This window comes from Ptychodera flava, chromosome 2, assembly GCF_041260155.1.
Source record: "Ptychodera flava strain L36383 chromosome 2, AS_Pfla_20210202, whole genome shotgun sequence".
Taxonomy (NCBI): Eukaryota; Metazoa; Hemichordata; class Enteropneusta; family Ptychoderidae; genus Ptychodera; species Ptychodera flava.
In genome coordinates this window covers 559,690-576,496 of record NC_091929.1, presented here as the reverse complement: position 1 = coordinate 576,496, position 16,807 = coordinate 559,690, and the positions used below count along the sequence as shown (strand labels likewise).

General features: G+C 37.3%; 1 protein-coding gene across 1 annotated transcript in view; it reads left to right on the top strand.

The window, feature by feature from the left end:
* The window catches only part of LOC139151121 (TBC1 domain family member 15-like), a 202,030-nt gene that overhangs the window by 72,438 nt on the left and 112,785 nt on the right, over nt 1-16,807 (top strand). Inside the window, exons 4-5 of the mRNA XM_070723677.1 lie at nt 15,192-15,408; nt 16,248-16,359. Coding sequence (XP_070579778.1) covers nt 15,192-15,408; nt 16,248-16,359 — 329 coding nt within the window. The remainder of the gene's footprint in view (nt 1-15,191; nt 15,409-16,247; nt 16,360-16,807) is intronic.

Here is a 16,807-nt window from a genome sequence, read left to right as displayed (position 1 = left end):
AGTGAGAGTCGCCCCGCGTGCTGAGAACGGCCCCTCGCTATGTACGTTCGAGAAAACAGTCTCGGGACATAGAGCATGTCGAGCACACGTGAATCGTCGCAATGCAAAGTCTACTTGTACCCCGCGCTTGCGGAGGCATTGCAGGCTGCGATCAATGCAAATTGCAAGTGGCTATTTCACCGCACGAATTTCAATTACAAATAATAGCAAAAGCAAAGTCGAACCTGCACAAACTATATTCTGTGTTCGGTGGCAAAAAAGTAATAATCAATCGAGGGTACGCAAAATGCTTGATTTTGGCAGCGATCCCTGGCGTCGCGCCATCTGAGGCACACTGTAGCTTTGCAAAACTCAGTCTCTGCGGGATTTCCAATGTGTTTGAATTCGCTTTAAATTTTAGATCGCCAACCAGTCTAGTCGGAAGGTAGGGTTCCCATGCACCCCATGGATGTATTTTTTTAACCTACATTTTTGTAATCCTTAGGGTCTATATTTAATGAATTTTAATGTTCCCAAAATCAAATCGTGTCCCATGGGGTTCATTTGGCGCCATCTTTGCCGCCATCTTGGCCGCCATCTTGGATTTCAACGATGGGGTAGGGGTCATGTATCTACCGCTCGACGGAAACAGAAACAATAAAATACTATAAACGTTACATTTTTAGAAAGCCAAGATCATGGCCTTTTCATTGATATATAACTTAATAGGGATTAATTAATTATCGAACGTCGATTAGACTTTATATCGGTCATTGGCCGTAAATCGTAAAATTTGCGAAATTTCACACCCAATAATTAAGTTCCCGTTCCTCCAAACAATTTTTCATAAGGTATTTATATATTTTTTGGAAGAACTCAGTGCAATAAACAAGAAAAACAAGATTAAAAGTATGTGTCTTGAGATTTAGTGGGTGCATGAGCTTGTTTTCTTATTACGCGGTATGCCACATATCCGTGTGTAACATAAGGGGTAGGGGTAATGTTTCCCTTTCTGTTTCGAATCATGAATGATGAAACCATAAAAATGTTACATTTTTTGAAAGTGCTGCATCAGACCTTTCTAAAAATATATAGATTTATTGGGAAAAATTGCATATTTAAAAGTTACAAAGCTTAAACCTTTCGGTTTGTGTCGATTTCAAGTGATTTTTTAAGAACGAAATTACAACATATGGGGTAGGGTAATGCTTCCCTTTCTGCCTCGCATCATGAATTACGAAACCATATAAATGTTATACTGTTTGAAAGCTCTGAAATTGGCCTTTCCAAACATGTATAGTTTTATTGGGAAAAGTCCATATTTTAAAGTTAGAAAGCTTATGCCTTTCAGCTTGTGTCAATTTTACGTCATTTTTTTAAGAACGAAATTACAACATATGGGGTAGGGGTAATGTTTCCCTTTCTGCCTCGAACCATGAATTATGAAACCATACAAATGTTATACTGTTTGAAAGCTCTGAAATGGGCCTTTCCAAAAATGTATAGTTTTATTGGGAAAAGTCCATATTTTAAAGTTACAAAGCTTAAACCTTTCAGTTTATGTCAATTGTAAGTCATTTTTAAGAACGAAATTACAACATATGGGGTAGGGGTAATGTTTCCCTTTCTGCCTCGAATTATGAATTATGAAACCATACAAATGTTATACTGTTTGAAAGCTCTGAAATGGGCCTTTCCAAACATGTATAGTTTATTGGGAAAAGTCTATATTTTAAAGTTACAAAGCTTATGCCTTTCAGTTTGTGTCAATTTTAAGTGATTTTTTAAACAAAATTATAATATAAGGGGTAGGGGTAATGTTTCCCGTTCTGCCTTGAACCATGAATGATGAAACCATATAAATGTTATACTGTTTGAAAGCTCTGAAATTGGCCTTTCCAAACATGTATAGTTTTATTGGGGAAAGTTGCATATTTGAAAGTCACAAAGCTTAAGCCGTTCAGTTTGTGTCAATTTTAAGTGATGTTTTGAACAATATGCACAAAACAGTTAGTCCGTTGGCCAGGTATCGAAATCATCCCCTCTAAGGCATTTATCCACTATGATTTTCTGTTAGCTAGTATTCTCAGCTGTCATAATCTGCTTATTTTTCATTTAACTGATGGTGTGTGAGAGTGTAACGACTTGTTTGTGAAGGGCTGTCACGCCCTCAGTAGTAAAATAGGAATGGGTTAGGGGTAACATATTTACCGCTAGTCGGAAACAAAAACAAAAAAGTACCATAAACAATACATTCTTAGAAAGCCCAGGTAATCCCCTTACCATTGGTATACAACTAAATGGGGATAAATCGATATTCAAACATCGATTAGATTTTATATCGGACATGAAATGTAAATTGTAAAATTTGCTTAATTTCAAACCCAATAATTAAGTTCGTCACGTTCCTCCAAACATTTTTACAAGGTATTTATAAATCATTTGAAAGAAGTTAATGCAATAGAGAAGTAAAAAACATTAAAAGAGTGTATCTTCTTGAGACTTATGGGGTGCGTCGATTGTTTACCTAATATATGGTATGCCGTACATCCCTCTATAATATACATTTAAGGGATAGGGGTATGGGTAATGTTTCCTCTCTTACCAAACGCAGCGAATAAGGAAGCCACATAAATATCATATCTCTGAAACACTAACGCACTTGTTTTTCCAACAAGATATGGCTTGATTGGGTAAACTCAAAATTATGCAGCGACAATGCCTAAACTCAAAAGTTTGTGTTACTTTACTGACATTTACTTGTTAAAAGGAACATAGAAAAATACTCTATAGGCATTAAATAGCACTAAAAAGCTAAAATGGTGGTTAATAAAAGACGTTTTACTCATTTCAATAACTCAAATTAGGGAAAGAAAGTTAACAGCTATAATATGTCAAGAATTATATTCCAAACCCACAAACACTAAATTGGATGTCATAGTCGTCATGCCAAGTTGATATGACAGCAGCAACAATCAATCCCTTTTCTTTAATTGTATCGCGAGAGATATATAAGCAATAAAGGACCACTTTGAAAGGATACCACACGGTTTCGACCGGTAAACAAAATGTGAAAGAAACCCACTTTGGAGATAGGAATGGCCAACTTTACAGTATATCGTAAATACATGCACAGTCACGTGACCGTCTGGGCAAATCAGAGCTCACTATTAATAGTGTTACTTTTAATACCACACGGGAACACGAGAGAATCTTTTATCGCTGAAAACCAATCACCATTAATCCACAATATAGCTTCTCCATAATAAGATAAGATGGATCGACAACACTTTACCTTCCTTACCAGAAAACAAGAGATCATAACCAATTTTTCGAAATTATTTTACAACGCAGAACACTATATACTCCCAATGAGGATTACATTTTCGACTGGGTACTAAAATTCAATAGCAAAATAATTCTGGAACTAAAACCCGAAAAGCCAATGTCACAGAACGCATTCAAATTACGCAACTAAATAGTAAACAGAAGGCGAACAAACACTCTCTACACCAAGCAATAAGAAGGCGAGACAAACCTCAGAAAATGACTAAAAAGGCTTATATTCCCATTGACAACTCAATGTTTAAAATGCCTTGTGAGTGAATCTATCATTAGTTTCTTATCATGGATGACATTTAACCAATGTTTAGACCCCGACGTCTATGAAGCAAAGACCCTAAAAACGGACGTTTTAGGGTTAATGCTTGAAGATACCATTCCCACCAGCATGATCGAATTAGAGAGACTAGATTGATCTAACTTTCGAGCTAGATCAGCCACCAGCAGCTGAGAAAAAATAAGTGAACATAATCATCAGAATCAAGCGAGGTAGACAACTGCTTCACACATTATACTCCACAGAGAGGACATTCTTACGCAATTCACAAAAAGCGTTCAAAAGCTTCGTTAAAGGCATTGTTCGCGATCCCAGGACGGGCATGGCTGGTGGTGTGGCAAATGCAAAATGTTAGTCATGCTGAATCAAGGTGTAATCAAGTAATAGCTTATTTATAGATTGGGAAAATCCTAATCCTGATAGTAATGATGGAATATAAACTTTGTGAAAAGTTGAGAAAATTTGCCACTTTTTTGATTTGTATGTTTTACATTCCATGTTGTACTAGCCTGTACTATACATGAACAGTCAATACATCCGGCAAGTATTCTGTGCTGTGGTCCCCGCAATCCGAGATAACTCTTTCTATAGTGTCAACCATTCTCTTCGATTACTGTAATCTACTGCAATAAATTCCCATTTAACTCATTTGTATGATTACAGGGAAGCCTAAGCCTATCTCTTACAATCTAAGATTTGAGATATTTGACAACAATATGTATGCAATTTTCATATTTTTCATAGGCCTAAATAACACACAGAAAAAAGTCAATGTTTTGTCCAATCGAAAGTCAAATTTTCACCGAAACAAGTAGAGGTGGCCATCTGTAAGCCAAACGAGAATTAATATTAGCAAAGATGGATATTAATTGAGCCTTTCCCATTTCCGATCCCAGTTACTCATACAACGGGGTATAAGCGAAAGCCAAGAGTATCGAATGTGTTGAAATCTAAGTGGCCCCGATTCAGTACCACGTAGCCTACAGGTACACCTTAAAGAATACTTACCAGGCCAAAATACCGAGTGTTGAATTCCTTCAAAAGTGGCAACACCTGGAAAGACACTGCGGCAACCAATTTATCACCCTGATCTCTAACTATTTACCTTTCCTTTATTTATTTATTTAGACGACAAACCTTTATTAGTTTAATGGCAATAAACAATAAACAATACACAAGTTCTCAACAAGAATACGATTGTTTGTGCACTCTTTCTCGTGATGTGTATGTCTGGCCACGGTCCTGGCCCTTAAAACCTAAATTTTGGCCATACTTTCCCCCTTTAGCAAATTGTCTTGATTAGTCTCTTCCGTTTCGGACATGTATGTGTAACATGAAGTGGAAGTAAAATTAAGAAACGGATATAAGTTCATGTAGCTGTACCGTTAGCTGTGGTCGTACTCTCAATACTTGGGACATCTGGGTTCAACGCACTCTCATAGCCATAGCACGACCCGGGATACAAAGACCGTTGTCGTGGTAACGGTCCCATGGGACTGTAACTCTGTACTCACGCAAGCTTAGCTATTTTTAGCCTTTGTCAGGGAACACCGATGTCTGAAACAGCAAACTTGGACAAAGAGAGCAAGTGCCATGAAAGCGAGTACGTTAAGAGCTGTGAGAAAGGTTATTTAATTTGCAGATGTGACAAACCACAGATAAAATGTTGCATGTCAGAAAATGAAGTTTCAAGTAACCGTCATTGAAATTTCGCGCTCAAAAATTATTGTAAATCTATAACTACGGGCTGTCCCATGCTGTTTATGTGATCGGGACTGTTAATATTGGTTGACAGACAAATGTTACGAAATATACATACTCATGCGACTGATCAAAATTTTGATTGGCAGCTTTTTTACTCATTGGGGACGGCCTAGAAGAAAAGTACTGAAAATTATTACTCAATTGTGAAGACGGTAATTGTCCGAAACGCAAAAGAGATACAGTAGGCTGCAGGCGTTTCCCATGCGCAACCACAGGTTTCCATAGTTACCATGCAAATTTTGGCCTTGACAGGCAAACCATTTCTGTGAGGATGAAAAACGAGAGACATTCCGATGTCCGACTCACTCGACATCGAGCAGTGACTTAGAGAGAGAGAGAGAGAGATCACACTTCTCTTGGAAATGCTGTTCAACTACTCCCGTCGTCGGCACACAAACCCTTTTGCAAATTTGTTCTCCTATGCATAGTAGAAGTTGCATTTTGCATGGCTGTGTACGTTCATCAATGCCACGGCAAGTTATTGTACAAGTTACTGTTCGCTTCACCAGCTTGTTCGACTAACTAACCTTTACTTACAAGAAATATCGCCATGGTCTTCTATAAAAATCTGATCTTCAACACCACGTTTCTCAACGATCTGTGATGTCATTTTTTATTTTCACAAACCAGTTGATAAATGCACCAAACTTCTTTTCAATATGCCCCTTTTACTTAACCATAGGCAACTGAGGAAAATGAAAATTTGTCGATGGAAATACAATACACGGTCACAGTCTTTGCATGTGTACAGTATTTGTATCGAATCATGAGTAACATTAAGAATTTCACCGAAGTATCATGAGCAAAACATGCATGACTGTTGCAAGTCTGCTGAATATGATAGAAGAATGCGTCAATGGGTTCATTGTCCTGTCCTTGAAATCTCCGTCAACGCGTCCTTTTGTTTGCGTGCGCTACAATGAAATGCAAGTTGGCTAGGCGCTAACGCGGCTCTAACGCAGGGCCAACGCATGCCTTAGAGTGCGCTAGCGCAGCGCTGGCGCCGGGCTAGCGCAGTCGGAAAGCTATTCCTGATCTGTACTGTACCTCTACACCCAATAAAGCACTGGGACTCAAGAAAGTTGTACATCACAAACTTAAGAGAGCGATCGAAGACACTCGCTACACAGAACGCAGGATGGAAGGCTGCAAAGAAGATTTTTCAAATAGGCAAAAAAAGAGGCTAAAACAACACAAACATTCACAGCAACGACGATAGGTCGGGTTTTCTTCCTATACTACGGTACAAAACTAAACCAAAGGGTCTTTCAAAGGCCACCGCACTTCCCTTAAAGCCCGGCTCGAAATGGACTGGGATCATGATTAGTGCCAAGTTTGGTTGGGCGTTTTGGGGCATGGCTCTGCATAATGAGTCTGTTGGTAACGGTTGCGATCGTTCGCATTATCTGCGGATCTGTTTGCTCTCAGATCACGCTCAGGCTCGGACTAATATAGATACGTACAGCCTTCGTTTCAAGGTTCGTTTCAGTCATGCCATGGCAAATACTCGAAATAAAAAAGAAAGGAAAACTATCAACTTAATCAAACAAGAGTTTGCTTGAATGAATTTACCGAAGTTTCAGGCCATATCAATGTTCGTTATGTGAATTATTCAGCTGCTGACCGCCATGTACATACGGAATTGGCGCCATCTAAAGTCGAATAATTATCAAAAAAGTAAAAAGCTTATATCTGGGCTTTCTAAGAATGTATTGTTTATGGTACTTTTTTTTGTTTTCGACTAGCGGTAAATATGTTACCCGTAACCCATTCCTATTTTACTACTGAGGGCGTGACAGCCCTTCACAAACAAGTCGTTACACTCTCACACACCATCAGTTAAATGGAAAATAAGCAGATTATGACAGCTGAGAATACTAGCTAACAGAAAATCATAGTGGGTAAAATGCTTTAGAGGGGATGATTTCGATACCTGGCCAACGGACTAACTGTTTTGTGCATATATAAAATCACTTAAAATTGACACAAACTGAAAGGCTTAAGCTTTGTAACTTTCAAATATGCAACTTTCCCCAATAAAACTATACATGTAGGGAGGCCAACAGGTCGCCCAGGACGTGCTGAATTGACACTCAATCACCAGTGACTTAGTCATGTTCAAAATTGAAAAACATCGATAACGGGAAAGAAAATTGTGGAAAAAAATACATGAGGCTAAAATTAAAATTGCAGCTATTCTCTCATATGTTTTTTATTTCTTTATATGAACTACTTACTTTTTGAATAAACTGCAAAATTGAGCTAGAAACGGTACCGGGAACGGCGATCTGAAACATGGCAGCACACACGCTGATTTTGAAACGCATTTTTGAAGGTGAGCCAATCAAAACATCCCTTACATCGAATACTCATTTGAAAGCCCAGATCTCGCTCTTTCTCGCGATATACGGTTCTTCACCAACATAGGGCAGTGTATATGACCAAATCCGAGACAAAAAATTGAGAGCGATTTTCCGAGACCTAACCCGACCAACTCTCAGTGAAACGTCCTCTAGTACGCAGTTTATCATTATTTCTTTTGAATTTTTGCTAGAAAAATGAGAAATTTTGAACAGCTCACGTATTTATTGACGGAGATATTGACCACGCTTCACAGTAAGTGAGGCTACCCACAATTCTCCATGATCCGTACACACGGAGATCACTCATTGAACTGGAGCAAATTTCTTCTGTACACAGAACAGCTCGGTCCATATTTCAAAGTTCTGGGACCATAGTTTTGATAATCATAGTTCTCTAATTTCTCACGGTGAATAATGAGAAGATCAATCCCTTTTGCGCAGAGGAGATAGCAATTTTGTGATTTTGTCGACATAGATTTTTGACAGCCATACACAATATTTTCAAGGAAACTAAGGGAATAAGTTGCATCTGTGTTGGCAAAAGAAAGGGTATTGATTTTTTTAAATGTTTGTAACAAAGGAAATTTGCATGTCTGACAGGTGGTATGATGAGACCATCTTAGTTGCTGATAACTTTACCATGACAAGTATGGAATTTTAGCACCTCCAAACATCGACTTCTCATTCAATTTACTCCTGAATTTAAAGATGATCAATAATTTTGGAACATAGTTCTAACCAATAATCCTTAAATTAAATTCTAAGTTTCAAATTGTTCAGAAACTGATAAAATTGAAGAAGCCTTTACCAAATAATGTCAAAACTCCACATGGCCCCAGTGGTGATGTTTTGAAAGCCTTTATTTGGATAAAATACTTTTTGTAGGTAGTTTTAATGCAGTAGAGCTATTCAAAAGTGTCATCAGCTCAAAAAGACCTTCAATTTGATATATCACTTATGCCATTTGAGCTTAATATTGTCATTTCTCGTTAAGTGTCGTTCATCCGTTGCCATGGATAAATCCAATATGGCCACCATCGTAATCGCGTAATTTTAGGATACATTTGTGTGTGCCATTGAAATCTATCTCCATGCCAAATTTGGTACAAAAAGATGTTTTTATTAACAAAGTTACAGCAAATTTACTGTAAATTTCAGCTAAAACTCCTTCATTTTTGTCCCATTGTTCCCATTGTTATTATATGTATTGTCTTTCCACAGAAAGAGTAAAAGTGAATGTTTTAAAAAGCTATAAAATTGTAACCGTTCATCCAATTTCGAAAATTAAAAAAATGTTTAGCTTCTCTCATTGAAATCTAAAAACTACATTAATTAAAATGCAGATTGAACATTTCAAAATTTCAGTTGGCCTCCCTAATACATGTTTGGAAAGGCCAATTTCAGAGCTTTCAAACAGCATACATTTATATGGTTTCATCATTCATGGTTCAAGGCAGAACGGGAAACATTACCCCTACCCCTTATATTATAATTTTGTTCAAAAAATCACTTAAAATTGACACAGACTGAAAGGGTTAAGCTTTGTAAGTTTCAAATATGCAACTTTCCCCAATAAAACTATACATGTTTGGAAAGGCCAATTTCAGAGCTTTCAAACAGTATACATTTGTATGGTTTCATCATTCATGGTTCAAGGCAGAACGGGAAACATTACCCCTACCCTTATATTATAATTTTGTTCAAAAAATCACTTAAAATTGACACAGACTGAAGGGTTAAGCTTTGTAACTTTCAAATATGCAACTTTCCCCAATAAAACTATACATGTTTGGAAAGGCCAATTTCAGAGCTTTCAAACAGTATAACATTTGTATGGTTCATCATTCATGGTTCAAGGCAGAACGGGAAACATTACCCCTACCCCTTATATTATAATTTTGTTCAAAAAATCACTTAAAATTGACACAAACTGAAAGGCTTAAGCTTTGTAACTTTAAAATATGGACTTTCCCAATAAAACTATACATGTTTAGAAAGGCCAATTTCAGAGCTTTCAAACGGTATAACATTTATATGGTTTCGTAATTCATGGTTCAAGGCAGAATGGGAAACATTACCCCTACCCCTTATATTAAAATTTTGTTAAAAAAATGACTTAAAATTGACACAAACTGAAAGGTTTAAGCTTTGTAACTTTAAAATATGGACTTTTCCCAATAAAACTATACATGTTTGGAAAGGCCAATTTCAGAGCTTTCAAACAGTATAACATTTATATGGTTTCATAATTCATGGTTCGAGGCAGAAAGGGAAACATTACCCCTACCCCATATGTTGTAATTTCGTCCTTAAAAAATCACTTAAAATTTACACAAACTGAAAAGCATAAGCTTTGTAACTTTAAAATATGCAATTTTTCCCAATAAAACTATACATTTTTGAAAGGCCCATTTCAGAGCTTTTAAACAGTATAACATTTATATGGTTTCATAATTCATGGTTCGAGGCAGAAAGGGAAACATTACCCCTACCCCATATGTTGTAATTTCGTTCTTAAAAAATCACTTAAAATCGACACAAACTGAAAGGTTTAAGCTTTGTAACTTTAAAATATGGAATTTTTCCCAATAAATCTATATATTTTTAGAAAGGTCTGATGCAGCACTTTCAAAAAATGTAACATTGTTATGGTTTTCAAAAAATGTAACATTGTTATGGTTTTATCACTCATGATTCGAAACAGAAAGGGAAACATTACCCCTACCCCTTATGTTACACACGGATATATGGCATACCGTGTAATAAGAAAACAAGCTCATGCACCCACTGAATCTCAAGACACATACTTTTAATCTTGTTTTTCTTGTTTATTGCACTGAGTTCTTCCAAAAAATATATAAATACCTTATGAAAAATTGTTTGGAGGAACGGGAACTTAATTATTGGGTGTGAAATTTCGCAAACTTTTACGATTTACGGCCAATGACCGATATAAAGTCTAATCGATGTTCCGATATTAATTAATCCCTATTAAGTTATATATCAATGAAAAGGCCATGATCTTGGCTTTCTAAAAATGTAACGTTTATAGTATTTTATTGTTTCTGTTTCCGTCGAGCGGTAGATACGTGACCCCTACCCCATCGTTAAATCCAAGATGGCGGCAAGATGGCGGCAAAGATGGCGCCAAATGAACCCCATGGGACACGATTTGATTTTGGGAACATCAAAATTCATTAAATATAGACCCTAAGGATTACAAAAATGTAGGTTAAAAAAATACATCCATGGGGTGCATGGGAACCCTACCTTCCGACCCGACTATACCTAGAGACTAGGCCCGACTAGGCCTGGGTTTTTGTCTTTGTCCCTTAGAGGCAGACATGAATAGTGAAAAATACAGTGTTGGTATTGTAACTATGCACTCTAGTTCACCTACAATGCTTTACTTGTTGCCAACATAATTTGGTGAAGGTGTTCAGTGCATGAAGACAAAGCATTGGCCATACCTTCATGCGCTGAACATAAGAACTTCATTCAGTATCTGATAATTTCATTCAGATGTCTAAATAACAGATGGCCAGGAATGAGAACAGAGTGCTCTATTAATAATTAGCATGGCATAGTCATTACAGCATAGAGTGTAGCATAGAGATAGATGGTATACAGTGAGTACAGCATAGAATTTGGCTTAGAGATTGATGCTATACAATGAGTAAAGCATAGATTATGGCATAGGGATAAATGATATACCGTACAATGAGTGCAGTATTGAGTATGGCATAAAAATTTCTGTAGATTTGATACAATGAGTACAGAATAGAGTGTAGCATAGAGATAGATGGTATACAGTGAGTACAGCATAGAGTTTGGCATAGGGATAGATGGTATGCAGTAAGTACTGCATAGTGTGGCATAGAGATAGATGGTATACAGTGAGTACAGCATAGACTATGGTATAGAGATAGATGGTATACAGTGAGTACAGCATAGACTGGCATAGAGATAGATGGTATACAGTGAGTACAGCATAGACTATGGTATAGAGATAGATGGTATACAGTGAGTACAGCATAGAGTGTGGCATAGGGATAGATGGTATACAGTCAGTACAGCATAGACTATGGCATAGAGATAGATGGTATACAGTGAGTACAGCATAGAGTGTGGCATAGAGATACACGTAGATGGTATACAGTGAGTACAGCATAGGGTATGGCATAAAGATAGATGGTATACAGCGAGTACAGCAAAGAGTGGCATAGAGATAGATGATATACAGTGAGTACAGCATAGACTATGGTATAGAGATAGATTGTATACAGTGAGTACAGCATAGAGTGTGGCATAGAGATAGATGGTATACAGTGAGTACAGCATAGAGTGTGGTATAGAGATAGATATGGTATACAGTGAGTACAGCATAGAGTGTGGCATAGAGATAGATGGTATACAGTGAGTACAGCATAGACTATGGTATAGAGATAGATGGTATACAGTGAGTACAGCATAACTATGGCATAGAGATAGATGGTATACAGTGAGTACAGCATAGACTATGGTATAGAGATAGATGGTATGCAGTGCGTACAGCATAGTGTGGCATAGGGATAGATGGTATACAGTGAGTACAGCATAGACTATGGTATAGAGATAGATGGTATACAGTGAGTACAGCATAGACTATGGTATAGAGATAGATGGTATACAGTGAGTACAGCATAGAGTATGGCATAGGGATAGATGGTATACAGTGAGTACAGCATAGACTATGGCATAGAGATAGATGGTATACAGTGAGTACAGCATAGAGTGTGGCATAGAGATACACGTAGATGGTAAACAGTGAGTACAGCATAGGGTATGGCATAAAGATAGATGGTATACAGCGAGTACAGCAAAGAGTGGCATAGAGATAGATGATATACAGTGAGTACAGCATAGACTATGGTATAGAGATAGATGGTATACAGTGAGTACAGCATAGAGTGTGGCATAGAGATAGATGGTATACAGTGAGTACAGCATAGAGTGTGGTATAGAGATAGATATGGTATACAGTGAGTACAGCATAGAGTGTGGCATAGAGATAGATGGTATACAGTGAGTACAGCATAGACTATGGTATAGAGATAGATGGTATACAGTGAGTACAGCATAGACTATGGCATAGAGATAGATGGTATACAGTGAGTACAGCATAAACTATGGTATAGAGATAGATGGTATGCAGTGCGTACAGCATAGTGTGGCATAGGGATAGATGGTATAAAGTGAGTACAGCATAGACTATGGTAAAGAGATAGATATGGTATACAGTGAGTACAGCATAGAGTGTGGCATAGAGATAGATGGTATACAGTGAGTACAGCATAGACTATGGTATAGAGATAGATGGTATACAGTGAGTACAGCATAGAGTGTGGCATAGAGATACATGTAGATGGTATACAGTGAGTACAGCATAGAGTGTGGCATAGAGATAGATGGTATACAGTGAGTACAGCATAGAGTGTGGCATAGAGATAGATGGTATACAGTGAGTACAGCATAGAGTGTGGCATAGAGATAGATGGTATACAGTGAGTACAGCATAGACTATGGTATAGAGATAGATGGTATACAGTGAGTACAGCATAGTGTGGCATAGAGATAGATTGTATACAGTGAGTACAGCATAGACTATGGCATAGAGATAGATGATATACAGTGAGTACAGCATAGAGTGTGGCATAGAGATAGATGATATACAGTGAGTACAGCATAGACTATGGTATAGAGATAGATGGTATACAGTGAGTACAGCATAGACTGGTATAGAGATAGATGGTATACAGTGAGTACAGCATAGGGTGTGGCATAGGGATAGATGGTATACAGTGAGTACAGCATAGACTATGGTATATAGAGATAGATGGTATACAGTGAGTACAGCATAGAGTGTGGCATAGAGATAGATGGTACACAGTGAGTACAGCATAGAGTGTGGCATAGAGATACACGTAGATGGTATACCGTGAGTACAGCATAGAGTGAGGCATAGAGATAGATGGTATATAGTGAGTACAGCATAGACTATGACATAGAGATAGATGATATATAGTGAGTACAGCATAACTATGGCATAGAGATAGATGGTATACAGTGAGTACAGCATAGACTATGGTATATAGAGATAGATTGTATACAGTGAGTACAGCATAGAGTGTGGCATAGAGATAGATGGTACACAGTGAGTACAGCATAGACTATGGCATAGAGATAGATGGTATACAGTGAGTACAGCATAGAGTGTGGCATAGAGATACATGTAGATGGTATACAGTGAGTACAGCATAGAGTGAGGCATAGAGATAGCTGGTATACAGTGAGTACAGCATAGACTATGACATAGAGATAGATGGTATACAGTGAGTACAGCATAGAGTGTGGCATAGAGATACACGTAGATGGTATACCGTGAGTACAGCATAGAGTGAGGCATAGAGATAGATGGTATATAGTGAGTACAGCATAGACTATGACATAGAGATAGATGGTATTCAGTTAGTACAGCATAGAGTATGGCATAGAGATACATGTAGATGGTATACAGTGAGTACAGCATAGAGTGAGGCATAGAGATAGATGGTATATAGTGAGTACAGCATAGACTATGACATAGAGATAGATGGTATTCAGTGAGTACAGCATAGAGTGTGGCATAGAGATACATGTAGATGGTATACAGTGAGTACAGCATAGTGTGGCATAGAGATAGATGGTATACAGTGAATGCAGCATAGAGTATGGCATAGAGATAGATGGTATACAATGAGTACAGCATAGAGTGTGTCATAGAGATAGATGGTATACAGTGAGTACAGCATAGACTATGGCATAGAGATAGATGGTATACAATGAGTATAGCATAGGATATGGCGTAGAGATAGATGGTATACAATGAGTACAGCATAGGATATGGCGTAGAGATAGATGGTGTACAATGAGTACAGCATAGAGTAAAGATAGATGGTATACAGTGAGTACAACAGACTATGGCATAGAGATAGATTGTATACAATGAGTATAGCATAGTGTATGGCTTAGAGATAGATGGGATATAATGTGTACAAGATAGAGTGTTGTATAGAGATGGATAGGATATAATGAGCACACAAGTACCATAGATTATGTCCAATATATGACATCTTTTTCTCAAATGATGAATGACAGCTACCTAACTTTGGCTCACAACAGTAATTTGTGGTCTTACCAAATTAAATGCAGTTTTTAACTTTTGGGTCAATTTTTACGCATTACTATGCTAGCAGGGTATGTTTGCTTACCCATTCTGGATACCTGGTACCACCATTGAACAAGAAGTTCAAGATGACCCTTTTCTTATTGTAATGTCATTTTCTGTTTGTTTCTCAGGCCGGTAGATTTTATTTACCATAAATGATACTGATTATTTGACTTGTTTAAATTTAATATTAATACTCTAACGGTTTTTTCTCCTGTAGAGAAAGTGACTGTGCAACAACCAACAAGAAAGAGCAAATATGCAATGTCATTTCCTCTGACTGATTTAAGAAGTATCAAGAGATCTAAACCATCACTTGGATGGTCATATTTGCTGTTTGTTCTCAAAGATGGCGTGACGTTACCAGCTCTACATTTCCATGAAGGTGGAAGTAAGGAAATGATGAGACGGATACAGTTCTATGTAACCATTACTAGGTAACTAGTATATTCCCTTACTAATTACATGTAGGTTATTAGAGTGAGTATCATTGAACTAGTAACTCACAATAGCAAGGGCAAGATTATTATTTGCTGCCTGGCCAAGGGATGGCGCTCCTCACACCTGACAGTAATGTTGATGATACCTGAGCCAACCAAAGGCAAAGGTATCATCAATATTACCATTGTGTGCACCTTTCTGAGGGCAGGCAACAAATTGTGATCTTGCTAGTGCTATCATGTGTTAATTATTTTATTACACCAAACAAAACCTTCGTCATTGAATTGTATGTGTAGAAATAGAATTCACAGCATCAAATGTACAATTTTCTTGTTTATGTTATTGGCAGAGTTTTATGTGTGTTAGGCTAACTGATTGGTGAGCTAATTTAGTTAACTTCTGTAATCAAGCCTAGCATAAAATTAAATGCACTGAATTGTGAACACATTTTCACATATATTGGTCTTCATTAGTTTCAGATACTGTGGTATGTCCACAAAGTCAATATGCACCCACCAGTATACCTCATCTACACTTCTAAACATCATCACAACTTGTTTCTTTTTTTGTATGGGGTATTTTTTAAGTAGTTGATCTGATCATTTGCTTCAACTACTATGCCACATGGCAAAGTCTAATGCATTTATGATAATTGAATAATACTTGGAAGTGTAACAAGGCATATAGGTGGACAATGATATCTTTCCATTTCAACAATAAATGTCAAATAAGATAAGGCAAAGATAAGTAGAATGGCTTCTAATAGGTGGACAGCCACTGAAGAGCCTCTTTGATGAATAAGTATCATTTCTGATTGTTGACACATTGATTTCAGATCAACTGATGATCCAAGACAATTCTTAGTTACACCACATGATACTACTGCTTTGTCTAAATCAATCAATGAATTACACTTGTTTGGAGAGACATCAGCAAGTTATGTGTCTGTAAGTATTTCTTTTTATCTTTTATTATTGCATCAGTATCCTAAGCCCAAAGCTAAATTGATGTGTGATGTCATCATTATCATTATGTGAGTCAGCATTTTCCACATCGATGTTGTCATCACCCCCTAATACATCAGATGTACTGTTGTCATCACACACCCTGATACAACTGTACTGTTGTCATCACACACCCTGATACAACTGTACTGTTGTCATCACACACCCTGATACAACTGTACTGTTGTCATCACACACCCTGATACAACTGTACTGTTGTCATCACACACCCTGATACAAATGTACTGTTGTCATCACAAACCCTATTACATAAGATGTACTGTTGTCATCACACACCCTGATACAAATGTACTGTTGTCATCACATACCCTAATACATTAGATGTACTGTTGTCATGACACACCCTGATACAACTGTAACATTGTCATCA